Source organism: Melanostigma gelatinosum, assembly GCF_949748355.1.
Source record: "Melanostigma gelatinosum genome assembly, chromosome: 19".
Classification (NCBI taxonomy): Eukaryota; Metazoa; Chordata; class Actinopteri; order Perciformes; family Zoarcidae; genus Melanostigma; species Melanostigma gelatinosum.
The window spans coordinates 8461129-8486532 of NC_136652.1; the positions used below are offsets into that span (position 1 = coordinate 8461129).

The 25404-nt window shown below is 42.0% G+C and overlaps 3 protein-coding genes across 4 annotated transcripts; 1 reads left to right on the plus strand and 2 right to left on the minus strand.

Annotated features, from left to right (window-relative positions):
* Window positions 1-631: 631 nt before the first annotated feature.
* arv1 (ARV1 homolog, fatty acid homeostasis modulator) lies at window positions 632-5318 on the plus strand. Of its 2 annotated transcripts, none has more exons than XM_079290606.1 (5): window positions 632-762; window positions 1098-1217; window positions 1826-1979; window positions 3160-3384; window positions 4618-5318. In XM_079290606.1, the coding sequence occupies exons 1-5, from the start codon at window positions 667-669 to the stop codon at window positions 4740-4742; spliced, it is 720 nt and encodes a 239-aa protein (XP_079146732.1). In that variant the 5' UTR covers window positions 632-666; the 3' UTR covers window positions 4743-5318. The 2 variants fall into 2 exon arrangements, with proteins under 2 accessions (XP_079146732.1, XP_079146733.1); XM_079290607.1 differs by lacking the exon at window positions 4618-5318 and adding an exon at window positions 4242-4369.
* Window positions 5319-9699: 4381 nt separating this feature from the next.
* Window positions 9700-16598, minus strand: fam89a (family with sequence similarity 89 member A). Its single transcript, XM_079290711.1, has 2 exons — window positions 16211-16598; window positions 9700-14350 (listed from the first exon to the last, which is right to left on the minus strand). The coding sequence occupies exons 1-2, from the start codon at window positions 16457-16459 to the stop codon at window positions 14060-14062; spliced, it is 540 nt and encodes a 179-aa protein (XP_079146837.1). The 5' UTR covers window positions 16460-16598; the 3' UTR covers window positions 9700-14059.
* Window positions 16599-20938: 4340 nt separating this feature from the next.
* On the minus strand, window positions 20939-25251 carry sprtn (SprT-like N-terminal domain). Its single transcript, XM_079290527.1, has 5 exons — window positions 24652-25251; window positions 24362-24461; window positions 23431-23559; window positions 23035-23320; window positions 20939-22857 (listed from the first exon to the last, which is right to left on the minus strand). The coding sequence occupies exons 1-5, from the start codon at window positions 24981-24983 to the stop codon at window positions 21875-21877; spliced, it is 1830 nt and encodes a 609-aa protein (XP_079146653.1). The 5' UTR covers window positions 24984-25251; the 3' UTR covers window positions 20939-21874.
* Window positions 25252-25404: the final 153 nt, after the last annotated feature.

Genomic DNA, 25404 nt, shown 5'->3' on the forward strand with positions numbered 1-25404 from the left:
TCATCACGCGCGGGAGGCGAAGAAGAAGACTGGAGCCGGAGAGGACGATTAAACTGCATTTCCCAACATACTCTGCGGCTGTCAAACCGGTCCCTCCAGTTTGAGCCGTCCTTACTGTACAGAGCAGGACAAACAAAAACTGTTTCCGTCTATAACTTTCAAATTAAAGCTAAACTCGACTACTTTCAGAGTAACTGCAATAACTGCTTTAATGAGATACGTTGGCAAAGAATTTAAAAAAATAATAAATCGTTTACTGTCGTGTATATATATAATAATATAGTATAAGAAAGCGTAAGATATCCTTTACTAAAGAATAGAGTGAGTCTCTTTTCGCAAGCAATGCATTAAATAAGATCCTATTGATTGTAGAATTTATCTTTAAATTGTAATGTTCTCGACTTTTGCAGTACTTTTTTCTGTTGTCTTACTTTGATTATTTCAACTGTTATGCACCACAAGACAGACACAAAAAAAATCCCTTATGTGTGAAAACCTATTTCGATGATTGATATGATTTGGAACGTTTGGAATATAACAGATGCAATTGTGGACTTTTATTTTGAAGACGGGACTGTATGTAAAAGTCTTACTTCCGCTGTGGTACAGTCTATGCTCACACGCTCGCGGTGTTTTGTAGTCAGCTAGCAGTTTACAGGGCGAATAATGGGGAAAGATGACTTTAGATGTGTTGAATGCAACGAAAGGGCACTGGAGTTACACAGGGATTACAGTAACGGGATCCTGAAGACAACAATATGTGTGCGTTAACTGTTAACTTCTTGGATTTGAGTACTATTTATTATGAAAATGCTAGCTAACAATGTTTACCTCAAAGATAAAACAGCTAGGTTAAGTTAACGCAGATCTCATATTACTCATTTCTAAAAATGAAGCATTCTACGTTTGTATCTCTAACGTTATATGGCTAACACAAGTTGGACAACATGCCTGAACACTTCTATAAATGATTAAGATCATTTTCTTATTAATATGATCGTGTCAATGCCTTAACAGCAATGTGGAGATTTCAGGTGAGTACGTCAGTGTACTATCTGGAGTTGACGTTACCTGTGCTCGTGTGTGTGCATCTCCAGGAGTCGTGCCAGAAGCCAGTGGACAAGTACATTGAATATGACCCAGTTATCATCCTGATTGATGCCATTTTGTGCAAGACGCAGGCTTTCAGACACATTTTGTTCAACACAACCTTGAATGTAAGTCAACTAGTCCTCTTGCACGTGCACAAACAATACTATATATATATAACTGTGCGTGTGTGTGTTAATTACAGGCCTTTTGATGAACACTTCAGTTAAAAGTCAAAAGTGGTGGAAGTACTGAAATACTGTACGTAAATACAAATGTGAGGTACTTCACTTGAGTGCTTCCATTTTATGTTACTTTATACTTCTACTTCACTACATTGCAGATACTAGTATTGTACTTTTTACTCCTCTACATTTGTCTGACAGCTTTAGTTACCTTTCAGGTTCCATTTTTCAGATCCTTCCTCCAGTAAATACCATGTATATCCAAATATGGTAATCCAGGTTTTTTTTTACTAAATTGAAGGATGAAGCGTTCCTTTATGTGTTGAAAATATTCTCCTTAATTTAATCCAAGCATCTTGGATCAGCTGGAAAATGAAGTGTTGCCAATCTGAAAGCTGTTTTCTGAGCTTTTCTGACTTTTACTTGTAGTGTAATATACTGTGTTATAAGCACAGTACTTCTACCTCAGTAAGGGATCTGAATACTGCTTCCGCCACTGGCGTTCCGGTATACTTCATGTGTGTGTTTGTACATCTTCTTCACCCCTCCAGATCCACTGGAAGTTGTGTGTGTTCTGCCTGCTGTGCGAGGCTTACCTCAGGTGGTCCCTGCTCCACAGCTCCGAGCAGAGCACTGACCCTGCAGACATCATCAGGTACACCAAGGAATGGGAGTTCTACGGCATGTTTGGACTGGCCGCCCTCGGTAAGACGATGAAACCGGAGCTCCATTACACGTCTGTTATTGTTTCTATCGACTTACTCAAGTTCTGTCCTTAAGTACATGTGTTAGTTGAGCTGCAACGTGATCGATTATTCTGGTGTACAGCGATTTATCATATAATAGATGTTGTGACTCGCTGCTATTAACCTCACGATGTCATCTTACGTGTATCGTAGTTTCTTTTAACTACCAAGATGCAAAAACTGGTACCTGTGGCACAGTTATAGAAATCACAAATAGAATCTTTTGACCAAGAAAGCTAAACCATAAACACATTGTCTGCGTCACATTAAGTTTGAAATTCGAAAAAACACTTCCCCCCCCCCCCCCCCCCAAATAACTTCCCCTGATTATCAACATGAGACACATCATTCCAAACTATAAACCTGTGTGTTGTTTGCTAAACACTCAATTATCAATCACCCGCACCCAGAATGCACCTGTGAAAACACCTGTAACCAGTTAGATCCCTTGGAAATCAGAGGACTCTTGCAATATGCTGTATTTAGTTTGTTTACAGGACAATACAGTAACTAAGTTCATGTCGTCTTCAGTTAAATTACCGGTAATGGTGTCTGGTACTGTTATGAGTATATGAGTATTGACAATAAACACATTTGTTTGTTTCCCAATGGCATTTGTATTCATAGTTTATATTTACAGAAGGCTACAAAGGAGATAGATAATAGTATTTTGTACTTAGCACATCAGTGTGAGTATAAATGAGTACAGGTACCATTTGGTACCTGTAAACTAAATCGATGCCCTTCACAAACTCCCAGAGGTCATAGTGCTTTTCTTTCAATCACTTGTTTTTTCCAAACAAAAGTCCAAAAGCAAGATATTTAATTTACAATTATATAAAACAGAGAAAAGCAGCAAATGTTCACATTTTGAGAAGCTGGAACCAGAATATTTCAGCTTGATAAATGACTTAATTGGCTTAAAAACAGTTGTCGATAAATTTTCAGTCAGTCAGCGAATCATTTCAGCACCACCCTGGAGTCCAGCGCCCTCTATAGGATAAAGAATAGAAATGGCAAATCCCCTAAATGTTGCTTTTGTAGGTAAAGGCTGAATCTTGCTGACTCACGGAGTTCATCTGTTATTGTCCCTTAATACATCTCTATGTGTCTGACACGTCTGTCTGTCGGTGGCGTAGAGCTGGCGGCGTTCTTCGGCGGCGTGCTGTGCTTCCTTTGGGTGGCGGTGGGGCGTCTGCGCGGCGGGACCCTCGAGCTCAGCCTGCTCCTCAGAGCCCTGCTGCTGTCCTGCTACGGCAAGGTCCTCCTCATCCCCGCTGTCATCTGGGAGCACGACCACTCGCCGCTCTGCCTGGGCCTCATCAAGCTGTTTGTGCTCACGTCCAACTCACAGGCTATCAGAGGTAAGAGGTCTGTTTGAGGGCCTGTTCTCTAACACCGATGTTATCCAGCCAGGAAGATAGAAGATAGACAGATACAAGCTAGTGTTTCTAAGCACTTGCCCCACGGGAATTTAAACGTATGTAAAAACAATTGAGGAAAGGCAATTGAAGGTAACTTAACACAGCCTTCTTAACTGGAATGCACATGTGTAATTATTTCTTTAGGCCGTTCTTTGATGAAGTAAACGCACAAAACAAAAGACAGATGTGTAGATATGTTGTACCAATATTCAATATAATGAAGTTACTGTAAATTAGAGCTTTTCCATAAATGTTTTTTTTTATAGTGGATCATTTGAAACAGCTGTACGCCTTTTATAGAACATTAAAAGAGTGTTTTAGCAAATCCTTTCACGCAGATTTTACACAATGTTTTATAATAATAGTCACGGTCAATGTTAAATTACTGATGACGCTCACATTAGTTTAAAAAGACCAAATCTGTAAATATAAAACACATCATGGTTGTAGTGGATTTATGTCAATCTCAATCTCATCTTTATTTAATTATAGATACACCCACTACTGACCAAGAAAATACCTGAGAGAATTCTGAGAGAAATTAGGATTCCTTTTTTAATTTGAAGGGATATGTAGACCCTTAAACTGCACCTTGTGAGACACATCAGGGATTCATTCTTCTTTTAAAGCACCAGCAGGTGGCAACTAACGCTCTCTTAGTTTAACCCCCCCTCTCACTCCTGGTGCTGCTCCTCTACATAGAACCCCGACACATCGAAAATAAATGCATCACATAACACAACAGTCCACGTTTCTTATCTTGCGTAATTATTTCTTAATCTGCTCTTTGTATTTAGCAGCTCGCCTGTGAGCAGCAAACAATGACACGTTGTGGAGTGATTTAAGGTCTGCTGCTCTGATGGGGACAGTCTGTACGTCACATTCAGGAAGAACTAATTAGAGTGTGTCTGATGCCAAGTGCAACCAAGTAATGAATTCAGTCTTTTCGCTGCTTTATTTTTAGTCTTTTCGTATCATATTGCGTCTTGTTTTCTACTGTACATACCAGTTGGCAACAAGGTGCTTGTTGAAGGTTTAAAAACTGAACTTCTCACAAGAGACTTTTTTTCTTTGGATGAGATCAGATTTTTTTTAGACTTTGATTAACATGAAAACCTTCTTTGTAAAAAAGTGAGCGGCTCATCCATCTCTCTCTCTATCTCTCTCCTCCAGTGATCCTGAACAGCAGCAGACGTCTGTCGCTGATGGCCGTGGGTTTAGGCCTGCTGTCGGAGACCTGCGTGGCTCAGGCCTGTAAAAAGCTTCCATGGAGCTTCCAGGACCTGTTGACATTTTAATGAATGTCAGGCTAAATGTCGGTTATCGCAGGAAGTAAACAAGCGGTCGCGGACGCCACAACCTGTGCCAGAGTGAATGAACACTCTGCACACGGGGCTGGAAGAAGGAATGTTTTTTTGAAGTGTTTTTGCTCCACAAAGCCGGCTGTCAAACGGAGACAGAGAGCAGCAGAAGAGACTCTTTATCGAGACAAAGATCCGTCTTCATTGTGGAAGGATGTCAAGGAGTCGCTGAAAAGACAAATGTTATTAGCATGAGCGCTCGACCCCCAGTGAGATTTGTATTTGATTTGATTACTTTATTGAGGCGGACACACAGAGAGGAGCTCCAGCACGTCTACATCTAAATCACCATTTCTCATTGCCACTCCGTACGATTTACACAAACACAGACCCCGAGGTTGTAATTTCACAATAACTACTCCTCTGTTTGGACAGGACCCAGACGACAGTCTTCACATTCTCTGGCTCATTGGTGAAATGCTTATCTTAACTCACACGCACACACACACACACACACACACACACACACACACAGGTTGAATTGTGAGAATGGAATGGGGGTAAGTGGAGAAATAAAGCAGACATATTTGACTTTCCCTTTATTTATTACCATGTTAAAAACGTATACGTGTCATTGTGATGAATGAGGCACGGCTGATGTTTAAAGTTTAAAAAGGTTTGACTGGATTTGGATTTTTGCATCCGTTATTATCTTAATGTAAGGGATCAAGTGGGGCAGTTTTATGCTGATATCGTATCAGTTTGAATTTAAACCCTATCCACCTGCAGTGTCTCCCCTAAAGGCAGGGTCAGCCATGAGTCAAATCCTTTGACACTAAACTGCAGCAGGTCAGTGGAATGAGGGGAATTCATCCACTGCACTTATGAAGGGAGAGCTGAACCCCCAGCAGTCTTTGCAGGAGTCGAGTCGTTATGAACCGCTGCGAGGAACACGCGACGAGAGGCGGAATCCTTTCTGAACAAAACCATCTGCTGACAGAGGAGTCGCCCCATGAGATCTGATGATATTCTCTTCAAGATGTAAAGAGCAAAGGCTTTCTCTTGACCGCCTTAATATTTGTTATTGTGTCCTTTGTTTTCAGATGAAGGTTCATCAGAGGAAATATCCTAAATGCATACTATTCAACGCAAATATAAACTTGTAATGTTGTTGTTTTACCTCTGTACTTCCCAGGTTTGTTGCAAATGTTGCAAGAGGAATGAATGTTGAAATAGTCGTGGCCGTCTGTCACAGACGAGCCCTGAAGTTTGGCAGGTTCTTAGACTTCTGTGATGGATTATGTGAAACAAACTTGTGGAGCGCGTTTGCCACCAGCTGCAGAGATATAAATGTTGCAGTATGTGCTGTCAAACAGTGTATTTGTATGTGATTTGATTTTGTGCACGTGTGTGTGTGTGTGTGTGTGTGCTGCCTCTGCACATGTTTTTACAGGCCTGTGAATAGTTGAGGAGACGGCAAACGAGTGAGGAATGTTTTGGTAGGTGTCCTCACCCTGGGGCGGCTCTGTGTTCCGGTCTGCGGCGATCAACGCAGTCTGGATGGTTTTTCAGCTTTTAGCACAGAAATCCAGCAGAATCCACTCCATCTTATTCTGCAGGAGTGGGTAGCTGGTGTTTTCAGACGGCTAGCCTACTTGTTTTTATTTCAATATTTAAAACGTCTTTGATTGATGCACTATAGTGGAATCAAGCGTGGTGTGCCTGTATAACTTGTTGACACAGTTTTCGACTCTAAGGGACAAAGCCTTCGTGAACAAAGCCCTGAGGCAGTTTCTAAATGTGGAATCTGGGGAGTGTCGGTCAATTCCCGTGGCATGCAGTGGGTTAATCTAACGAATCAGATTACTGTAACAGCAGTCACCTCACAGCCTTCTATCAGTCTTCAAAGCCAAGGAGCTGAAGCTGGAGGGTAAATCCAACCTCGAGTCAATATACACTGCTGGTACAAACCCTTTTGCCTTTGCTGAAAATTGACATTGAAAAAGTTATTGTACCCAATGACTAAAAGGACAGACGAGGTTATAGTTGAAGTAGGTTCTCATCTAATAATCCGTCAATATCGATACCTAAATAAAAACAGTTGGCCAATATGTATCAAATAGCATAATCTGAGCTGAGCAGGGAAACTATCATAAGAAAGTATATTTTAATGGAGGGTTTCTGTTGGGTTTTAGTGTGACCGCATGTAATGGATGAACATGCTTTTTTAGATTGTTTTTCTTTTTGCATACATAAAACAACATTACCAAGAGTCTAATTTAGCCACTAGCAGCTAAGCTTGTTCAATGCTGGTAAAGGCAGAATGCTGACATGCTCACAATTACAACACGCTGATGTTGAGCAACTTTAATGCTCACGTCTACCATCTTCGCCATCTCAGCTCGGCCTGTTTGCATGCTGCTATAGTTACTGTCAATGGAATGTCAGTCATAAAGCAAAGATTTGGAACAATTAAGATTTGTTTTTAGTTTGGCACTTGATGAAAAGTCAACAATTCATCCTGTGGGGAACATGAATGTCACCAAATTTCATGGGAACCCCTCCAATCGTCGCAGTCGTATGCCTCCACCAATCAAATTCCAGTTTAAATCCATGTCTGTCCAAACTGTCATCACTTCATCGTTCATCCTTTGAGATATTTTTGTGAAATTCTCATAATTCTTGAAGGAATTCTTCAGTTATGGCTAGTCCACTTTGACCACCGAAATCAGTTCATCCTCGAGTCCAAGTGGACGATTGTGCAAGATTTGAAGATATTCCCTCCTGGCGTCCCTGAGATGCTGTTGCACTGCAGTTGAGCCTTGATGTCAGCAGGATGCAGCACACAGAATTGCACGAGAACATAAAAAATATGAAAAATGATGAGCTATTAAATTAGCAGGAAATGTGTTGCGCACTAACCAGCGGCCGTTGGTCTTGGAGTCAAAGAGACAGCATGTCTGTCATGGAGGGGCCTCACTGAGATCAATGGACTAAGAAAGAACAACACAAAGGAAAAGAAGACAGCACAACATAACAAAAAGGACCACGGGGGACTTCAGTTTTGCAGAAAAATATGATACTCTTTGGCAATATTTTACAAGAAATGTTCACTTTGAAAATGTTACCACTGCCTAATTCAGAGGCACAGCTTTCCTTCATGTTACTGTGACAGACCTGCCTTCAGCTGGTCCACACTGCCCGGCTCTGACGTGGCAATCTGCCCCATCCCTCCCTGTGGAGAGAGTGATGCGCACCTTGGATTCGCTCTCTCAGTCAAGATTATGTTAATCTGCTCTAATCTCCCAACAGATGCACGGACGGGCAGCACGAGACCAGAGCGCAGAGCAGAGGGAGAGAACGACAAACATGTACAGAGAATGTGTCAAAGCTCTTTCAGAGAGCTTTTAAATGACTTGTTTTATGATATTTAGGGCTATATTTAGTCCTTTCATTTGACGTCAGATCTGCTGTAGCAGAGCTCCAGAGCAGATCGACTTGTTTGCTTTTCAATACTTCGGTGAACAAACTGAAAAAGGCGAATGGAGGGACAAACATTGAATGCACACCATTATATTTTTGCATTCAAATGCCTATACCTGAACACAAATGAATATAGAGTTTGTAAAACAAATATCATCAGACTAAATCTGTTGGTATTGCAAAGCCAGAAACAACAAACTCAAAAAGCAAAGGAGTACAAAGCACCACAATTGCCATTACAATTAAAAGTGCTGTATTAATGGTTTACTTGAGTAAAAGTATATAGTTATAAGAGAAATATGTATTTTTAGTAGAAGTAAAACTATTCATTAGGAATGCAAAATACTGCATTTAATATGTAAGCAGCATTTTTGCATTGGAGCTGATTTGACCTATTTTTAAGAGTGGATTGATTTGCTGTATAATAACGCCTCGTATTTGATATGTTCCATTAAGCCGGCACGGCGGCTATACTCGGAGCAAAATGCAGATCGGTGCATTAAAATGCAGGTCAGAGTGGGACGCATTCAGGAGGAAGAAAGAAGAAGAAGTAGGACAGAGAGAGAGAGAGAGAGAGAGAGAGAGAGAGAGAGAGAGAGAGAGAGAGAGAGAGAGAGAGAGAGAGAGAGAGAGAGAGAGAGATGGAGTTTTACTGGTCGATAAGGATGATAGTTTATATTTTCTGTCTCATCATTTTTAGCCATGTTATGTTATATATGGCATGACGATATAGATGTGGGTCAACGACTAGTTGATGGATTGGTTCAGGCCTTCATTTTCCCCTCTGGGTGAAGTAAAAATGATTTTATTTAATTAACTTTTCATCTTCAGCTAAGGCCCTGATCAGATCAAAATGTGTCCAATACTTTATGACCAAGTATACATTCAAAACTAATGAAATTGCCAGTGGTGGAAGAAGTATTCAGATCGGTTACTTCATTCAAAGTAGCAAAAACCACACGGTAGAAATACTCTGTTACAAGTAAAAGTCCTACATTCAAAAGCATTCTTAAATGTAAGTACATAAGTATTAGAATCAAGATACATACTAAAAACAAAATACTCATTATACAGAATGATCCATTTCTGAATCATTTCTATTCTATTATTTGATTGTACTTGTTGATGCATTCATGTGTACATTACTTTAATGCTGCTGGTAAAGGAGTTGCTCTGTCTATAATAGAATGTAGAAGTTTAAAGTAGAATAAAATAGAAATACTTGAGTTAAGAACAAGCACCTAAACATTGTACAGTGGAGCAGTTGAACTCTGAACGATACCACCTGATTTCTAACAATTGCTTCAGTTTGGTGTATAACTAAAAAAAAGAAGCTCACTCCAAACCTGAACAGTATGGACTCACTTTATTAATTCATATCGGTATAATAACTATGATAGCATTGAGACTAATTGTCCAAAGAAACAGTAGTATGGTCATTCGCAGATCAAAGAACAGGAGTCATGACAGCAAGTTCTGCAACACAAAATACAGAAACACCTTTATTTTTCCCACTATAGTTAATCAATGATTATGATGAATAATATACAGTATAAATATGAAGTCAGACATTTCGCTCTCAGAATCAAACGAATTTAACAGCTGCAGCCAGTAATTACAAAAAGGTGGATAACAATCTAATAACCGGCTGTAAAAAGGATCCGTTATGTTTAATACACTCGGCTGATTCACGCGCTACAATTAGACTGATCAAAGCCGGGTCAGATAAAAGAAGAAGTTTGACTTTTAGTGGAGAAACTCATGTATTTAATGGATTTCGGGGGCTTTTCTGCAGGGGGCCACGCAAAAGCACCAAGTTTTTAGATGAAACCCTTTTACAGCGCATCTCATTCCATCCTTCCTACATTTCCCAGAGTGCTTAGTGACAAACCACTAAAGCAGGGCTGCCAGGTGAACCATGAGGCGTGGCCGTGATTACAGCAATACCCCTCATCTTAGTCAAAACACAGGAAGTCTTTGTTGGTTGCATTGCATTGTGGTCTATGGAGGCCACTTGAAGTCGAAAAAGAGTCCGTCTCTTCTAACAGTTGATTCCTTCGTGCGATTGTTCAAAGTTGGTGCAAAATGGCAGCTTTAGGAAGAAGCCCTTGCTGTTTGATTAAGAGAGACGCGCACCAAAACATGACATTCACGTACAATATCTCCATTGTAGTTGCTGTAAGTACGAGGGGGACACATTGTGTACATTTACAATCGTGTTATAAGATTTTAAGATTTTTTTTTTGGCCCTCCAAGGTAAAGACAATGAACACATCAAAACATTTTGCCACAAGTTCACCCTGAGATGATATCGGCGCATTGCACATCCAACAATCATGTGAAAAGGGGGGGGGGGGGGGGGGTCGAAAAAGTAGTAAACACACTGTTCAACCTCTACCGGTACGACGTTGGGCACAACTTGCTGGTGTTGTTCAATTTAATGCCCGTTTCTGACTCTCTTCTGCTGCATTTAGTGACAGTTCAACTGCACAAGGAGCACCGTGGGCCTGTGTGATGACAACCACCTCCACAAGGGTCAGGTAGTTGTTCTTCTGGGGATATTTAATACACAACCGCCACAAAACAGGTGCAAAATCATTCGTTGAACACCTGCGTGAACAAGTGAGGGGCGCACCGTGTAGTTTATGCCGCAAGTGATTTGACTGATTTTAAGGCCATTACACGTTTTGGACGTTAAAGCTGCTTCATGCGGAAGATTAAACTAGATTTTGACAGAATGAATGTTGTAGGAAACAGTGGTTGTTTTAAGTTATTCCATGTTTGATGTGTACAATGTCTGGAAAGCATCAGGAAAGACTGGAAGAGAGCTGCGTCAGCAACATCCTCGTCAATCAAATTAAAAAGGAGAAAACAAAAAAAAACTGCAGCGCCTGGAAAATACCAGAGTGAACCTCCAAATCTCTTTACATCTTTTTCTGAGATTTTCTGGAATTGCATATTGATGTATCACACTACCAGTAAGGGATTTAGGAGGTTCTACAGGTAGCAGCGTTAACAACCAAGTGCGCGTCAAGCGAGTGCGGTTTATTCTCGTCCACAGGTTGAACAGTCTGAAACCTGGAGGTTTACAAAAGGCACTAATTGTGGAGACAATTAAAACATCTGGCGTCAAGTTTGTGCAGAGATGTTTTGCGCCGCATCGTTTATATTGTTTGTCAGCTTCAGATTACGTCGCAGCGATAAAACGGGTGTTTCTACTGACCCGCAACGGGTAATTTCACTGGTTATACTAATACAACCAGATAATTTGTTTTATAATCTGTGACCTTCTATGGACTGAGAAGATTGGTAAGAAATAAAAGTGAGCACACATTCAACTGGATCTATTGGATGAAGTCAGCACATCATCTTCTACTGAAGACCGCGTTTAGGCTTCTGGTTCCTTTTAGAAACGTGCATTTTGATATTAACAGCGCGAGAGGTTAAAGGTGAGTAGGTAGTGTTGTTGAGCGAGCGGTGCTGTAATGTCTGTGTGATAAGAGGTCACGATGATACTACACAGATACTGACTTGCACACCATCTGTGAAGAAGCAGAGGTGTTTCACCAAAACATGACGCAACCGAGACTTTCACAAAAGAAACGTCGAAAAATAAGAAGCGGGAATAACCACCACCACAAAGACAAATGAACCGCTAGAGGACAGAGACGCCATGTTTATGATAACGGTAAAGACATTCTTCAAGACGTCATGTGTCATTATGTACTGTACATTTTAAGTCAAACGTAACCATTCAAGAGCAGGTCATTATTGGGGAAACTCAGCTCCTTAAACCAAATACATTTCATCTGGAGTGCTGTACTTTTCTTTGGTTTGTGCTCCACTAGCACACAAATAGTGGACCAGCCTACAACAACAGGTGATCTGTGCGGACGCCATGTCAACACTGAAACTTCACCCACATTCTCAAAGTGCAGGTGGGTGCTGACAGAGTTGTTTTTAACTGATAGAACAGCTGTGTGTTGAGCGGTGGCGTTGCATGCTACAGGTTCAGCTAAACTCTTTGCTGTGGAGTTTCAGAGATTAAAGGAAGACATATTTGAACATTCCGTCACAGAGTAGATGATGCAGGGTAAGAAAAAAAACAAAACATACTTAAGAGTCTGCAATAAGGCTGCCTTTGTGGACGGTTTCAATCAAAAACACCTCAAGTGGCCGGCAGAGATCCATCGAGATCTCTTGAATTAGAACCACTTGCTGTTACAATCTTGTTAGTCTAATAAACTCCACATTTACTTCCGTTTTAAGACCGTTAAATGACCTGTAAAAGGTTTGCAGGCATGTTGAAACACTAATAATACCCTAAGAATTACTAAGAATACTAAGAATTACATCTCTGACGTGTCCAACATAATGTTCAGCCTGGTGAGCGTGAGTCCGTGCAGGAGTCGTCAGGGTGAGATCAGTTTTAGTGCGACACAAAGCGTTATAAATAAAGTACCCTGTATTCAGCCGATAGTTGTTACTGAGCGTTGACCTACAGCTTGGTGTTTACACGGCCAGCAGTATTTGAAGGCCACAGTGAGCGCGGAACCCAACTTGTTCAAACAAAAGCTGGACTTTTCTAACTGGCTGGCCATCAGAGGCCGATTAGATTCTCCATCAATGTCCGTGTGATACATGAACGGCCCATCCGACCAGCAAGCGTAGAGTGTGTGACAAGTTGAGCCCGGCCAATCAGTTTCTCAATTCTTGGCCACATGTGTTCAATAGAGTATATTAATAAGAAAAGTCTCAAAGTTTGTTTTGTGGATAATGGCTGAGCAAGTCATTTTATACAGTTTTCCTTTCATTCAATTGATGCTGGCTCGTAAGCACGTTATACCTGGCTATGTTGTTGGTTATGATGATACTGCACAAGAGAACATGGCGACTTAGCTGCTCATGTTACTTGTTTGAAAACTGTCTCCAGCATTTTTGAACAGTTCACATTTCCAGAGGAAACGTCTGCCGCCTCTAGGAAGGCGGTAACAGTGTCGCCCTCGGCTCCTGTACCAAACCTCACCCTGTGTCCGAGCATTTCTACACCGCGAGCCGGTGCGACGACTTCACCTCTCACGCCGTTCCTCAGGTCTGACAACTTCTGTCCAGAATGTGTAAAACACACACACACACACACCGTCTCATTAAGCATGTCCACGCAGAAAACCGTCTCCTTGCACCAAACACCTGATTGCAGAGACCAGAATGTTTTTTTGTTTTTGTTTTTTAAGTCCCAATTTCTGGGATTCCCAAACAGTAAATGACCCTTATATACGCGGGTAGAGCTGCAGCACAACACTTCCGTTGAGAGTAACAGGAAAGCAAATATTGACATTTATATTATATAATAAATAATACAACTTTGTTCATATATTTTGTATATGTATAAAAGTTCTGCCAAAAAGGGTAACTGGCTCGCAAAACCACTTGATATAGAAGCAGCAGCACAGCTTTTTTTTATATAAAAAGAAATTATATATATATATATATATATTGCCTAATGTTTAGTATATGGAGTCCTGGATTACAGTCCAGCTCAACTCCTGGGTTTGAGAGCTCCAAAGTCTGATGAAGCTCCTGCTGCCGCTGCAAAGAAAGAAAAACAACTAAAACAACACTTCTGCAGCACAAGCAGGGGTTTGTTTCACCTGAGGAGGAGCTGAACTGAAAGCTGGAGTCTGGTCTGGTAACGGCATCCCATAAACTGCTACCGCTAACCAACTAGTTCCTTCTTGGAGAGCAAAAGGTTTCCAGAGACTCAAGTCTTTCACCCCCCCCCACCCACAGAAACGTGTATCCATCGGCAGAAACACGCTGAAAACGAGGCCTCAGATGGTGATGTGAAAGGAGTCCCAGCTGTCGTCTTTGCCGCCGCTGCCGTTCTTGGACGCTCCCATTGTTGCCGTCCCGTCTCCAACCTCTCCATCCGGCTGCTCCCCGGTGGGGGTGGCGCCGGGCTCCGGGTAATACTCATCGTCCTCGTCGAAGTAGACGTTGTCCATCATGCCGAGGCTGGTGGCGGCGTTCAGGTCCTGGCAGCTGCCCTTGTAGTCCTGGATTGACTCGTGGAGCGACCACAGCTGGCACAGCAGCGACATGTCCTGCTGACGCAAACCCACCTGGAGAGAAAGGGATTAAGAGCCGGATTAATTAGAGATACATTTCTAATGAGTCGTTGCTTACTACTACTTTAAAAGGCATTCTTACTACGACTTTAAAAGGCCTTTTCCTTCTTTTAGAATCCAGGGTTTGCCGGTTTTAAGCTGGAGATACTTATAAATTCAAGAGGACAAATGCAAACTTGTCCAGTGCAGGTCTGACACAAAATGCAGAAATCTGCTGTATGCACGACCACAAAGTCCCAAAAATACCCGAGCTAAACATAAACTATGCTCTTCCACAATGGTTTATAAGTAAAAACTATAAGTACTTTCTTGAGATAATCTGTGATTGGTACTCTGGAGTCTATGAACAGCTCAAGATCACTAGAGAACGATTCGTCATTATTTTATCCAAAACCAAAAGAGAAAAAGCTGCAAATCCTCAAACTTAAGATGCCAAAAAATGTCCATACCTCTTACCAGTTAATCAATTATCAAAAGAATTACCAGTGATTTTTCTGTCAATCAAAAAAAGCAATTATCAAATACTCGTTTAAGTTATTTAAAAAGGTTAAAATGACAAACAGTGACCGTTTCCAGCCTCTCTTAAATGGGACAATTTGCTGCATTTTATATGCATTTGTAATTTGAATATTTTTTGACTGTTTGCCAGACTAAACAAGTGAGGCCTGATGGTCATTTTTTATTTTTTATTTTTACAAATGATGAATTTATAAAATAATCCTTATGTGCAACACTACCGGACATTACGACATTAATAATTCAAGGCAAAACCCCTCTACTGGCAGGGTTGGAAAGGCCATTTCTACTGCAGACCACTCAGCTGACAAAGCAGTATGAACCGAGGGTCACTGCATTGTCTTCCACACAAACTACAGTAGACAGACATGCAGGTCAGTCAGCTGAACCAGAGTACCGCGCTCCATAAACTGGGGAGCTTACCACATGACATTGACAACTTATTAGACAATGTGAACTACAACCTCAAAGTACTACATTTACAGCAACAAAGCAGTGAGCCTCGAGCGGGGAACGTGCTGCAGCGAGAGTAAAGCACGGAGGCAGAAACAGGATTGAGTAAAACCTGCAAACCAAACATCCAAATGGCAAAGGGATAGAGTTTCAGTCAGAGTTTGACCTCTTTTATCTGAATTGCTGGCTGTGAGGAAACAGACTTTTGTTTTGTATCCACCAACACGCCATGGATGAGTCTACATGGATGCTGAAATCAGGTCTGGTTCTGTAATGAAACTCTTGCAGCTGGCAAGAGTGTAAGAGTGTGTGCAGGAAGTGTTTAAATTCCGTTTACACCCATGTAGCAACATGTTCACTGCAAGATTGCATGCAAACTCATGAACAATATATTCTTATACTGAAGTTGAATTAAATTGAGCTTTGACTAAAAATCAGCACAAAGCTGTTCCTGCTCATGGTTCCTCTTGTAGCTGTTATTTAATCACGTTTTATTTATATGCTCAACGAAACAAACGACTTTGCATATTAAAAAAAAGATACTTTTTATGAATCAATAGGTTCTTTACATAACCTCAGCAAACATGCAATTCTATAAAATGAGTCATTTTGGGCTTGTTCGGTTAGACAGGACGACCGTACCTGGAAGTTGATATTTTAATCACGATAAATGTATGAAAGCCAAATTAATTCAGAAACTCTAGTAGTTCGGCTTTAAGTTATGTAGAAAGCAGTGTGTAACTTTGCCCAAAGGCCAGGCAACGTCAAACTAGCAGCGTGTCTATGGGGGATTTGGCCGCAGAGAGATTAAACGGGGGTGAAATAGGGGGCACTGCACTCTCTTTCTCCAACAAAACGATCTGTGAACACTCCCTGAAATGTTACCATCTCTTTCCGCAGGAGAGCCAGAGCAGCGTCGAGGTTGGCCGGCTTGTGGGCCAGCAGGTTGTCGGTGTTGTTCCTCCCGCGGCTCAGGTCGTCCTGGATCATGGCTTTCTTCACGTACATCCTCTCCATTTCTCTCCAGGAGCCGCCGCTCGAGTTCAGCAAGCCGCTCAGGCTCTTCGGCAGCGGGGGCAGACCCTCGATACAGGCCATTCCCCCCACCGAACCGTTCGTTGACTTACCATTCATCGTCCCGTGGGTTACTTTGCGAAAAGATGTTAGTATGTACACTGAAGTTGACTGTTGAGTCCTTGTATACTGTAAGCACGGAGAACAAACAGCCGTCTGCCGCAACAAACAAGCCGAGCAACAAACAGTCGTGGTTTTATCTGCCCAGGGCGGCCTGCGACGCCACGTCAAGTTACCCGGATTTAAGTAGTTGAATTTCCGGTACGTTGATAAAGAAATAAAAGCATCACAGGTGAACATTACTTTAAAAAAAATTTAAAAACACAATCTGTGGTGTCTGAATGCATTTTTTTCCCATTTCACAATGTAAACATTTGAACTATTTGACCATTTTTCACTATTTGACCATTTTACTAATCTACCATTTCCACGCATGCTATTATACAATTTGATTGGTTTCATATCATTTATGAAATTGGACGATATTGACTGTAATTGTACTGTATATCACTTGTTAATTCGTTCGTGCATGCCTATTCTGTTGTTTACTTAATAGCTTTTATTTTGAATTTTATTTCCGGTGGATATGGGTTATTATTGTTAACTCGATGATTGTGTGGATGAGTAGTAAAATCCGCTTCCTGCCCTTTTAACACAGCGACTGCTGGGCGTCTCCCTTCCGATGGCAACACTTACAGGCAGGAAAACTGTCTTTTCAATCATCTTAATCCATCTAGACAAGAGAGGAGACAAGGTTTTTGTTAATAAAAGACTTTTGGCTGTCACTTTTAAAATACTGATACATTAATACACACTTTCTCGTTTGGTAAATGACTAATTAACTGAAGAAACTCACACATTTAAGTGTGAATGAAAAGCTACTAATACAGATAAACACAGATAAACACAAAATGTACAATATCATCAATAGACGCTGTTTATTCATAATTTATTCAAGTTCATTGAATGAGCTCGGGAATTTATGATAGGTCTAACTAAATGCCTGCCTATCGGTTTAATTTAACATTGTGTATATTTGAGTGCCTACAATAAAACTCATTGATAGATTTCTTTCCCCCAGCAGAGAGACCGAGGGTTTGAGGTCATGATGGGAGTGTGTGTGCACAGGACAATAGTTTTTGAGTATAAAGGACAGATGGTGGGCTTCACTTCCCCCCCAGCCTGCAGCTCCAGCACAACAATAACACAACAATAACCTTGAAATCAACACACAAAAGCATCACACACGCTCCTCTGCAAAAGGAGTGTGAGCTGTACCACACACACACACACACACACACACACACACACACACACACACACACACACACACAGCAGATGGATGGCGCCTGAATCCTGGTATTTCTAATCACTCTACTGGAATGAATTGAACCTGACTCATTTCCTACAGACAGATAAGACATAAACGCACATGGTGTGCTTCTTGTAAGCACCCGGCCCAACAGCTTTCATAGATCAAAGTATTGGTCAAAAAAGGTGATTTTAAAGCTGTCATTGAATTAATTAAAGGAATAGTTCAACATTTTATGTATTGTATATTCACTAACTTTCTTAGGAGTAAGATGAGAAGATTAATCTGTGGCAATAAACAGTGGTTTACAGATGTGAAGCTGTTATGGAGCCCTCAAACTGACAAAATGTAAAAAAAAAAAAAAAACCTCATGAGCCAAGCTGGAAATATAAATTAATTCAATAATATTAACAGTGAAGTATTAATAATGAAGTGAAAAAGAAATATAAAGCTTTATCTCTGTCTTTCCTTAAAACTCCAATCAGTTATAAACAAAAGGTTGCCAGCTAATGCTAATTATACTAACAAATTTAGCCACCCAACTCATTGGAGTCATTTCTTTGATATTAGGTGGAAAAAAAGACAAAATGTCAAGAAAAACACATAAAGTCCAACACTAGTTTCCATTGCGGTCCTTGATGAAGTGAATAATATGAAGATAGAGGCATAGTGTCTGTGAATTTCTAGTTAGCCGTAGCGACCTCACTTTGTCAGCGTTAGCTTGCTGTTAGGCCTACAAGACTGACCATGATGCTGCAGCATGATGCAAAGTATATATGTATGTGAATGATTAACATGGCAGTAAAGTAAGCTAGGTGGCTATCTGCTTTCATTCGTGTTTTCTGTTTGGTTCGCTGGTTACTTAGCTTGTTTGCTCCACTGAGGTTAAACACACTTTTAGTTACGCCTCGACACATTTACTCAATTTTGTCCGTTTCGAGGCTCAATAGTTATCATTGGTTCAAATGTGTATTTAAATCCACCTTAAATAAATGGAATGCTCGGTGTTAAATATAAAATATGACTCCATATACGGCTAAATAGCTGTGTTATGAGATGGATAACCAACTTACAATGTGACTTTTTAACGGTTAATACCATGCTATCAGTCAGCAGCACCATATGTTGTATTCGCCCTTTAGAAAGCATCCCCACTGAACAGCCTAATCCTGCTCTCAAAACAATGAGCCATCAGCTGAGAGTCCACAGCTGCACCGTGCAGAGAGACTGATCAAGGGCAATCTGTTTTGTGTGAGGGTTTTATGAGCAGACGGACCCATCTTTAAGCTTTTATCATCACAACCACCACCACTACTACCACCACCACCACCTCCATCATCATCACTGCCTCCTGAGATCAAAGGATTAGGCCTATGAGGGCACCCCCTGGGGATGCATGTGTACCATAGCAGGCTCGTGTTAATCTGCCTTGTTGGAAAGCACACGGGTTTGCATCACTTAGCGTTGGCCGGCTAATACTGGTCTAAAGATATCCGCTTATGTCTCTGCAGGAAAGCGATATCTTGCTCAAGGCCAAAAAAATACAGTAAGTAGCTTACTCATGTAGGGACAAACGGACACCAGACTTCTCCAATGCATAGAATTATGTTCCATATTAAACAAGTTATTTGAGGTTTTCCACCACACTTTAAATCATGGATGAAACCGCAGGCGTCCACTGAACATGGCAAGGTACGACGATGCCATCATTAAGTGGTATAATGCTTCATCTTATACTCGAAAGAGCATAAATGCTCCAACAAAAAAATCACACCAAGAGACAATTCATTTTTGACCTCAACATATATAAACATAAGCACCGTCATTTGTTGATAAATGATCTTTGCAGAGAAAAACTGGCACCTCTACCAGAACTAATTACCGGAAAGTGTGCCTCAGTCCCATCTAGCCTACATTGCATTGAACTTGGAGCTAGTCTGGTATGCGTCATTGTCAGAGGGACACAATAGGTCTGTAGGGAACGAGGGCGGGTGTGTGTGTGTATATGTGTGTGTTCGGAGGTCAGCTTCCTATAGCGTGTCAGCGTACAGCAGGTCAGGGAAGAGGAGTGTCCGGTTGGAACAGCTGCTGTCACTGACATGAGTTTTCCTCTCCTGAAGGGCCTCTGGAGGGAATGGGATCAGAATGAGGTAATTGTAGTGACAATGGGAGTACACTGCTATGTGTACTGCTTTTAAAAAAAATATTGGATCATTTCACCATAGTTCAAAAATTGAATGCCAATTCGTGCAGCTGAACTGCATCATCTCACGCGCCCTCACATTTGTCTTGTGAGCCTTTGGAGGGCTTAACCCCTAGTTTGGGAACCATTGAATTAAACTACAAGATGTAATATACAAACTAGATAAAAAGTAGTTCACTCTATCCCCAGCTTGACGAGCAGTAAAATGCTACTTAAAATCTGGTGCATCAGTTGCAACAATCCAGTAATGTAACATGTTGTCAGTCACAGGGGCCACTTCTCTGCAGAACAAGTACTTTTACTTTGGGTACTTCAAATGCATTTTGCTGCCGATACTTCCTCCAGGCCATCAAGTCATACGAGCAGCTGTGTGGGATCAAAAACTCTTGACTGTGAGAAGCAGAAAATCATGTGCGCTGTTGGGTCACTTGTGCTCACTTGTTAACAACCTTTTTGGTCCGTCAGCCTTGATCAGGTGAACATCAACTTGAATATGACTTCTTGTTGCTTTCAGTACTTGTAAGCCGTTGAGTTCCAAGAGCAGAAGTCGTAAATACGACTTATTCATTCAAGCACCTGAGGTTGGAAATAACAAAACAAGACATTTTTCCTCTTTAAGCGTCGCATTTTGTCACCTCAAACACCAGAGAAAACACATGCCTTCATTCCCGGATCTATCCTCCGCCTCACAGTGATGCACGTGCAGCCAAATGGTAATCAGAGATCTGTGCAGCAGCCAACTGTGGTGATTGGAATGGGATGGGTGCGTGCTGGCCTCGCTCCGCTCTGTCCTGCACGGACAGAAGGGTGTGGTCCTGATCAGCAGCTGGCCTCCAGCTGTCTGACCTCTGACCCCCCCCCCCCCCCCCACGAGACTCTACATGATGAGGCTGCTTGAGGCACCACTGACACCGTATTTAAAGCTGATGAAGCACAAAGTTGTGCTCATTTATCATTTGAATAGTTTGAGCTTTTATCATGAGATGTTTGTTCGATACTGGGATGAATTATGCTCCATACAAAATACTCAGAACAGTATACATATTTAATTTGGCAACAAAATGTGAACATATTTAACAATTTCCTAAAAACATACTTGTAAAAGTGGAACATACAGATATAACTCTAAAATGTTGGAGCTATAAAATTAGCATTTTGTACTTTATTCCTTTCCCTAAAAATAAAACCAGTCAAACCATCCATCAGTATGACTGAATGACTTGGCACAATCAGATACCGGTGTACTGCCGGACCCTGCAGTGTAAATGCGATGTTGAGCAGAAACAAATAGCTGACAAGCTGGAAATCTGATTCCCAAAGGTCAGCAGAGGTCAGCGAGTGTCTCCGGCTGTCTGAAGGGCAGCACATTTAGATTTGACACATCAGACTACAGGAACCAGCAAACACATCCGCCCCCACAGGAGGCTACCATTTCTACACACATGCGCAGCTTCTGGATGCAAACCAGAAGCTGCTATTATATCTTTCAGTACGTTTTACGTAGAGAAGACCAATATGAGAATGTTGCCCATTAAATATTCAACATTGTTAAAACAAGCAGCTTCTGGGACTCAAACTTGTTCTCGCCACGAGACAGAATTCACTGGAACGTTGTTTGTTTTGCCTGATGAAAAAGACGTCATTAATTCAGCTACAATCCCGTTGCTTACATTAGCTGCTAACAAAAACGCGCAGCAAACACAAACTGTCAGAGAGGCACGCGTGAGAGAAGAACCACAAAGAAAACAATCCAGTCAGGCAGTAAAAACTGTGTCCAACCACACGTTTCAAAAACAAAAGTGAAACCATTTCACTTAAATATCTAAAACCTCAAAGTTAAGTTGAGAAAACTGAAAGGGAGATAAAAAATCACTCAAACTCCCTGAAACGTCTCTGGACATTTCTAAAGTTGGTTTCATTGCAGCATCCCCCTCTCACTCTCCGATCGGCTCCTCCTCACTCACGAGAGGCAGGAATCAAGATGCTCGTTGATATTCGACTCCGCCACCTTTGCTTGGCACGCAGGACAGCTGACCGTCAGTGCGGAGGAGGAAGAGGAGGAAGAGGAGGGGGGGAAACTAGGCAGCCCTGCAGAGGAATGGAAGGAGGAGGAGGATGAGGAGGCCGTGGCAGTTCTTTGCTGCATTGCGGGCGATTTGGTCGTCATCGACTCCCTCGATGCCGCCGAATCGCTGCCTACTGTCTTCTGGAAGAAGTCAATGATGCTGGATGAGCTCCTGTGGTCGTCCCACGTCCTCTTCCTCGATGCCTGAGCTGCAGCAGAAGCTCCCGACGTGCTGTCGCTGTCAGAATGACTGAAATACTTGGACTGTGTTGGTTTAGCAGGGCTGCCTTTGGTTTTTGCTGAAACTACAGAATGTCTGGGTTTACCCTCGCTCGGCTCAGATGTTGTGGGAGAGGAAGCTGAATGGCTATTTTGCCATTTAGGGAAGCTGGAGGATGCAGACGCACTCATTGTAGTGTTCGGTGATGTCAAAGAATCTCTTTTAGTTTCTGTGCTTGAGGTGGAGGATTGACTCGCTGACCTCCTGATGCTTTTGTTGTTGAAGAGCTCCTCAATGGACCTCTGTTTGATTTGATCTCCCTCTTGGCTCCGGCTGCTACTGTGGGGTTTGGGGATTTTCACCGGCGAGCCGTTGATGTTGATAAAAGCTCTTGTGTTACCGACGGACCTCTTTATAGGTGGCTTCGGCCTGTTGGAGGGAGCTGGTCTGATGGAGGGAAAGGCGCTAGAGATCCCTTTGTTATCAGGAGACTTGAGACTTTTAGCCGGAGACGGAGTGGTGAAGAGTTTCTTCGGAGAAGAAGGTACTACCGCTGTGTGAGACGGGGAGGAAGACGTGGACGACTGTGAATTTCCTCCGAGTAGGAAGCCTTGGCCACTAAATGGGATCATGTTCCTTATGTCCTGTGATCCAGAGCCTGATAGGGAGAAAGGTAGACATTTGAGTCCGGCAACAGATTCTCGAAAACAACAACAACCTATCTACTCGACCTAAAGAGCTGCTGCAAACAAAAGCTTAAATCAAAACATATTGTTATCCGCCTGAAAGGATTTATAGCTATTACAGCAGAACATACACCAGAGGAGCTCATCACCTGTGGTTGTACTTGAAGGCTTCTCTTTTCCCGAGGCCTTCTTCTCTGAGGTCTTCCCATCCTTTTTACCATCCTTCTTGCCATATCCTTCAGGCTGCTTCACCTTGGTGTAGGTCCCTCCACACGTCCTCTTGTGGTCCTCCCACCAGGGATCCTGAGCAGACGGAGCCCGGTTCATGGCCCTCTTCACAAACCCAAAATAGGGCTTGCGGTTTTGACAGGGCCCGTCGCATTTCCACCAGTGTTGCCGGTACACATCGACCTCATCGTGGAAACTGTGGTAGACCTGACGAGAGATTGTTTCAGGAGGTTATTTTATTATTGCACTCTCTGTAAAAGGCCGTGACGAGAGAAGACAACACCAGCTGTGAGAGGTGTAACAGGAGATACACCTACAGAAATCTTTGTCCCACTAGCATCGTTGATCCGGTTCATGTGTTTGCAGAACTCGGGGCCATGACCGTCTCGGTCTCTGTTGTTCTGGGTCACAAACAGCAGCGCGTGAATCATTTCATGGAGGAGGGTCTGTGGAAATCAAAATAAAATGATGAATATTTATTAACCCACTAAAATCTGTCTGAGGATGGACGTGTTTTGCTTCTTTGCATTTCCAGATCTATTTCACAACACCCACACACACACATCCACATCCACGACTTGGGAGCTGAAAGTAAAAAATGTCTGAAATTAAGAGTTTCTTTTACGTACGTAGAGGAATATTGAGTTGATTTACGAAAGGCAGGGTTGGTAATCTTGTTCAAAATATGTTATATATTTTTGTTGATATTGTCAGACATGCTGACAGTAAGCAAATGCATGCTAACAATAGCCATGCTCATTGTTTATATAGGTTTTATTATGGTAATTGTGAGGGAGTGGTTTTGGATGGAGGCCTGAAGGGAGTCGGTGTTGCCAACTTTCTATTAGAGTTAAGGACTTTTGGAGCTAGAGTTGGTAACACTGACTGGACTGGCTTTTTCGGTTGGATCATTTGTTTTTAACTCTAGCGTACTCTTGCTAGTTTCTCAAGATGACCAACCCTGCCTCATCGCCTGTTTATGTATTCTGAATGTTTTGTTTGTTAAACCTCTAATCCTACTATCAGTAAACGTTCAAGCCTTATAAAAAGCAGTTTCCAGTGTAAGTGAACTGTGTGGTATATATATAGTGTTAATCTGATCTTATTTTATTTAACAGAAGAAGATGGCTATTTTGGTGCAAATGATTCTAATTTGTGCAATTTGAAGATTTGAAATAGAGGAATTTGATAACATACTTCAATTCGCTTCTGAAAAAAAAGCCAGATTGGTGTAACAATCCACCTCACCTGCACCAGGTCTTTTCTTGGTCTGAGCTTCAGCAGGGGCTCACTGAGTCGGATTGAACACAGACCACCTCGGCCCTCATAGGAGCACACACCAGCACACCTACAAAAACCAAAGCACAGAAAGAGCACGAGACATTAGAGACCAACAGCCCTTTCATAAACCCCACAAGATCATTTGCACCCAGCAGCTCTGGTTTACTTAAACCGTGACACAACCCTTTCTTCTTTTTTTTGGTCTTTGACAACAATAACAACACAACGAATCATAACACGACAGGTGTCTTACTTACAGTGTCATTCTTGGGCTCCACTTAACCTCGACACCACAGAGTTTCCCCCAGAAGAATACGTCATTGAACTCCAGAAACATGGCTCTAACATCAGGACTGGGGTCCAGCGTCTCCCAGGACGCGTCCACGATGGACAGCGGCCTCTCGGGCTGGGCAGTGGGCTTCCAGTAGGGAACAACATCGCTGAGACCTCCAGCGACCTCCACTCTCCGTTTCTTACTACTGTGTCCGAAGCCATTCTCCTCAAAGCTGTTTGATGAATATGATGATGTTTCGTATTCATTGTCGAACTGCTCCTGAAGCCGAATGGCGAGCAGAAAATCCTCATCCATCACAACAGAAACACTAATAAGGTGACGTGAGCTGAGGTAGCTAGCCACGTAGTTTCGGCTAACTTTACGTTAGCTTGCTAAAGCTAACTAGCTAACGTAACTTGTACAGGGCTCTCACAAACAAGTGACGGAAGTACCGGGGCCACTATACAGTCAGATAAATATACCAGCTGTACAAATACTAGAATTTGTGTCATGATTCCATTAAAAACACGCATTTCTTCATGTTGGACGAAGGTGTTGTTACTGCTGACTGTGCTGTCCACAGCTAGCGCCAACAATTGTGTCAAGTCTATCACAATGCAACCAAAAGAACATCCGTTAAGGTTTTCAAAATAAAACTTCTAAAATAAATAACTGATGGCATCTATTTTCACAGGAGAAGTGTATGGTTAATACAGATGTTTTCGTTTTAAAAATG

Excerpts from the sequence above, each read along its gene's own strand:
- fam89a (XM_079290711.1), bottom strand. The coding sequence starts at position 16,459 with ATGAATGGTAAGTCAACGAACGGTTCGGTGGGGGGAATGGCCTGTATC. Across the intron at positions 14,351-16,210 it reads CTCTCCTGCGGAAAGAGATG|GTGGGTTTGCGTCAGCAGGA; the intron begins GTAACATTTCAG and ends CTTTCTCTCCAG.
- sprtn (XM_079290527.1), bottom strand. The coding sequence starts at position 24,983 with ATGGATGAGGATTTTCTGCTCGCCATTCGGCTTCAGGAGCAGTTCGAC. Across the intron at positions 23,560-24,361 it reads CAAGAAAAGACCTGGTGCAG|ACCCTCCTCCATGAAATGAT; the intron begins GTGAGGTGGATT and ends TGATTTCCACAG. Across the intron at positions 23,321-23,430 it reads CTAGTGGGACAAAGATTTCT|GTCTACCACAGTTTCCACGA; the intron begins GTAGGTGTATCT and ends ATCTCTCGTCAG.
- arv1 (XM_079290606.1), top strand. The coding sequence starts at position 667 with ATGGGGAAAGATGACTTTAGATGTGTTGAATGCAACGAAAGGGCACTG. Across the intron at positions 763-1,097 it reads TCCTGAAGACAACAATATGT|GAGTCGTGCCAGAAGCCAGT; the intron begins GTGCGTTAACTG and ends GTGCATCTCCAG. Across the intron at positions 1,218-1,825 it reads TGTTCAACACAACCTTGAAT|ATCCACTGGAAGTTGTGTGT; the intron begins GTAAGTCAACTA and ends TCACCCCTCCAG.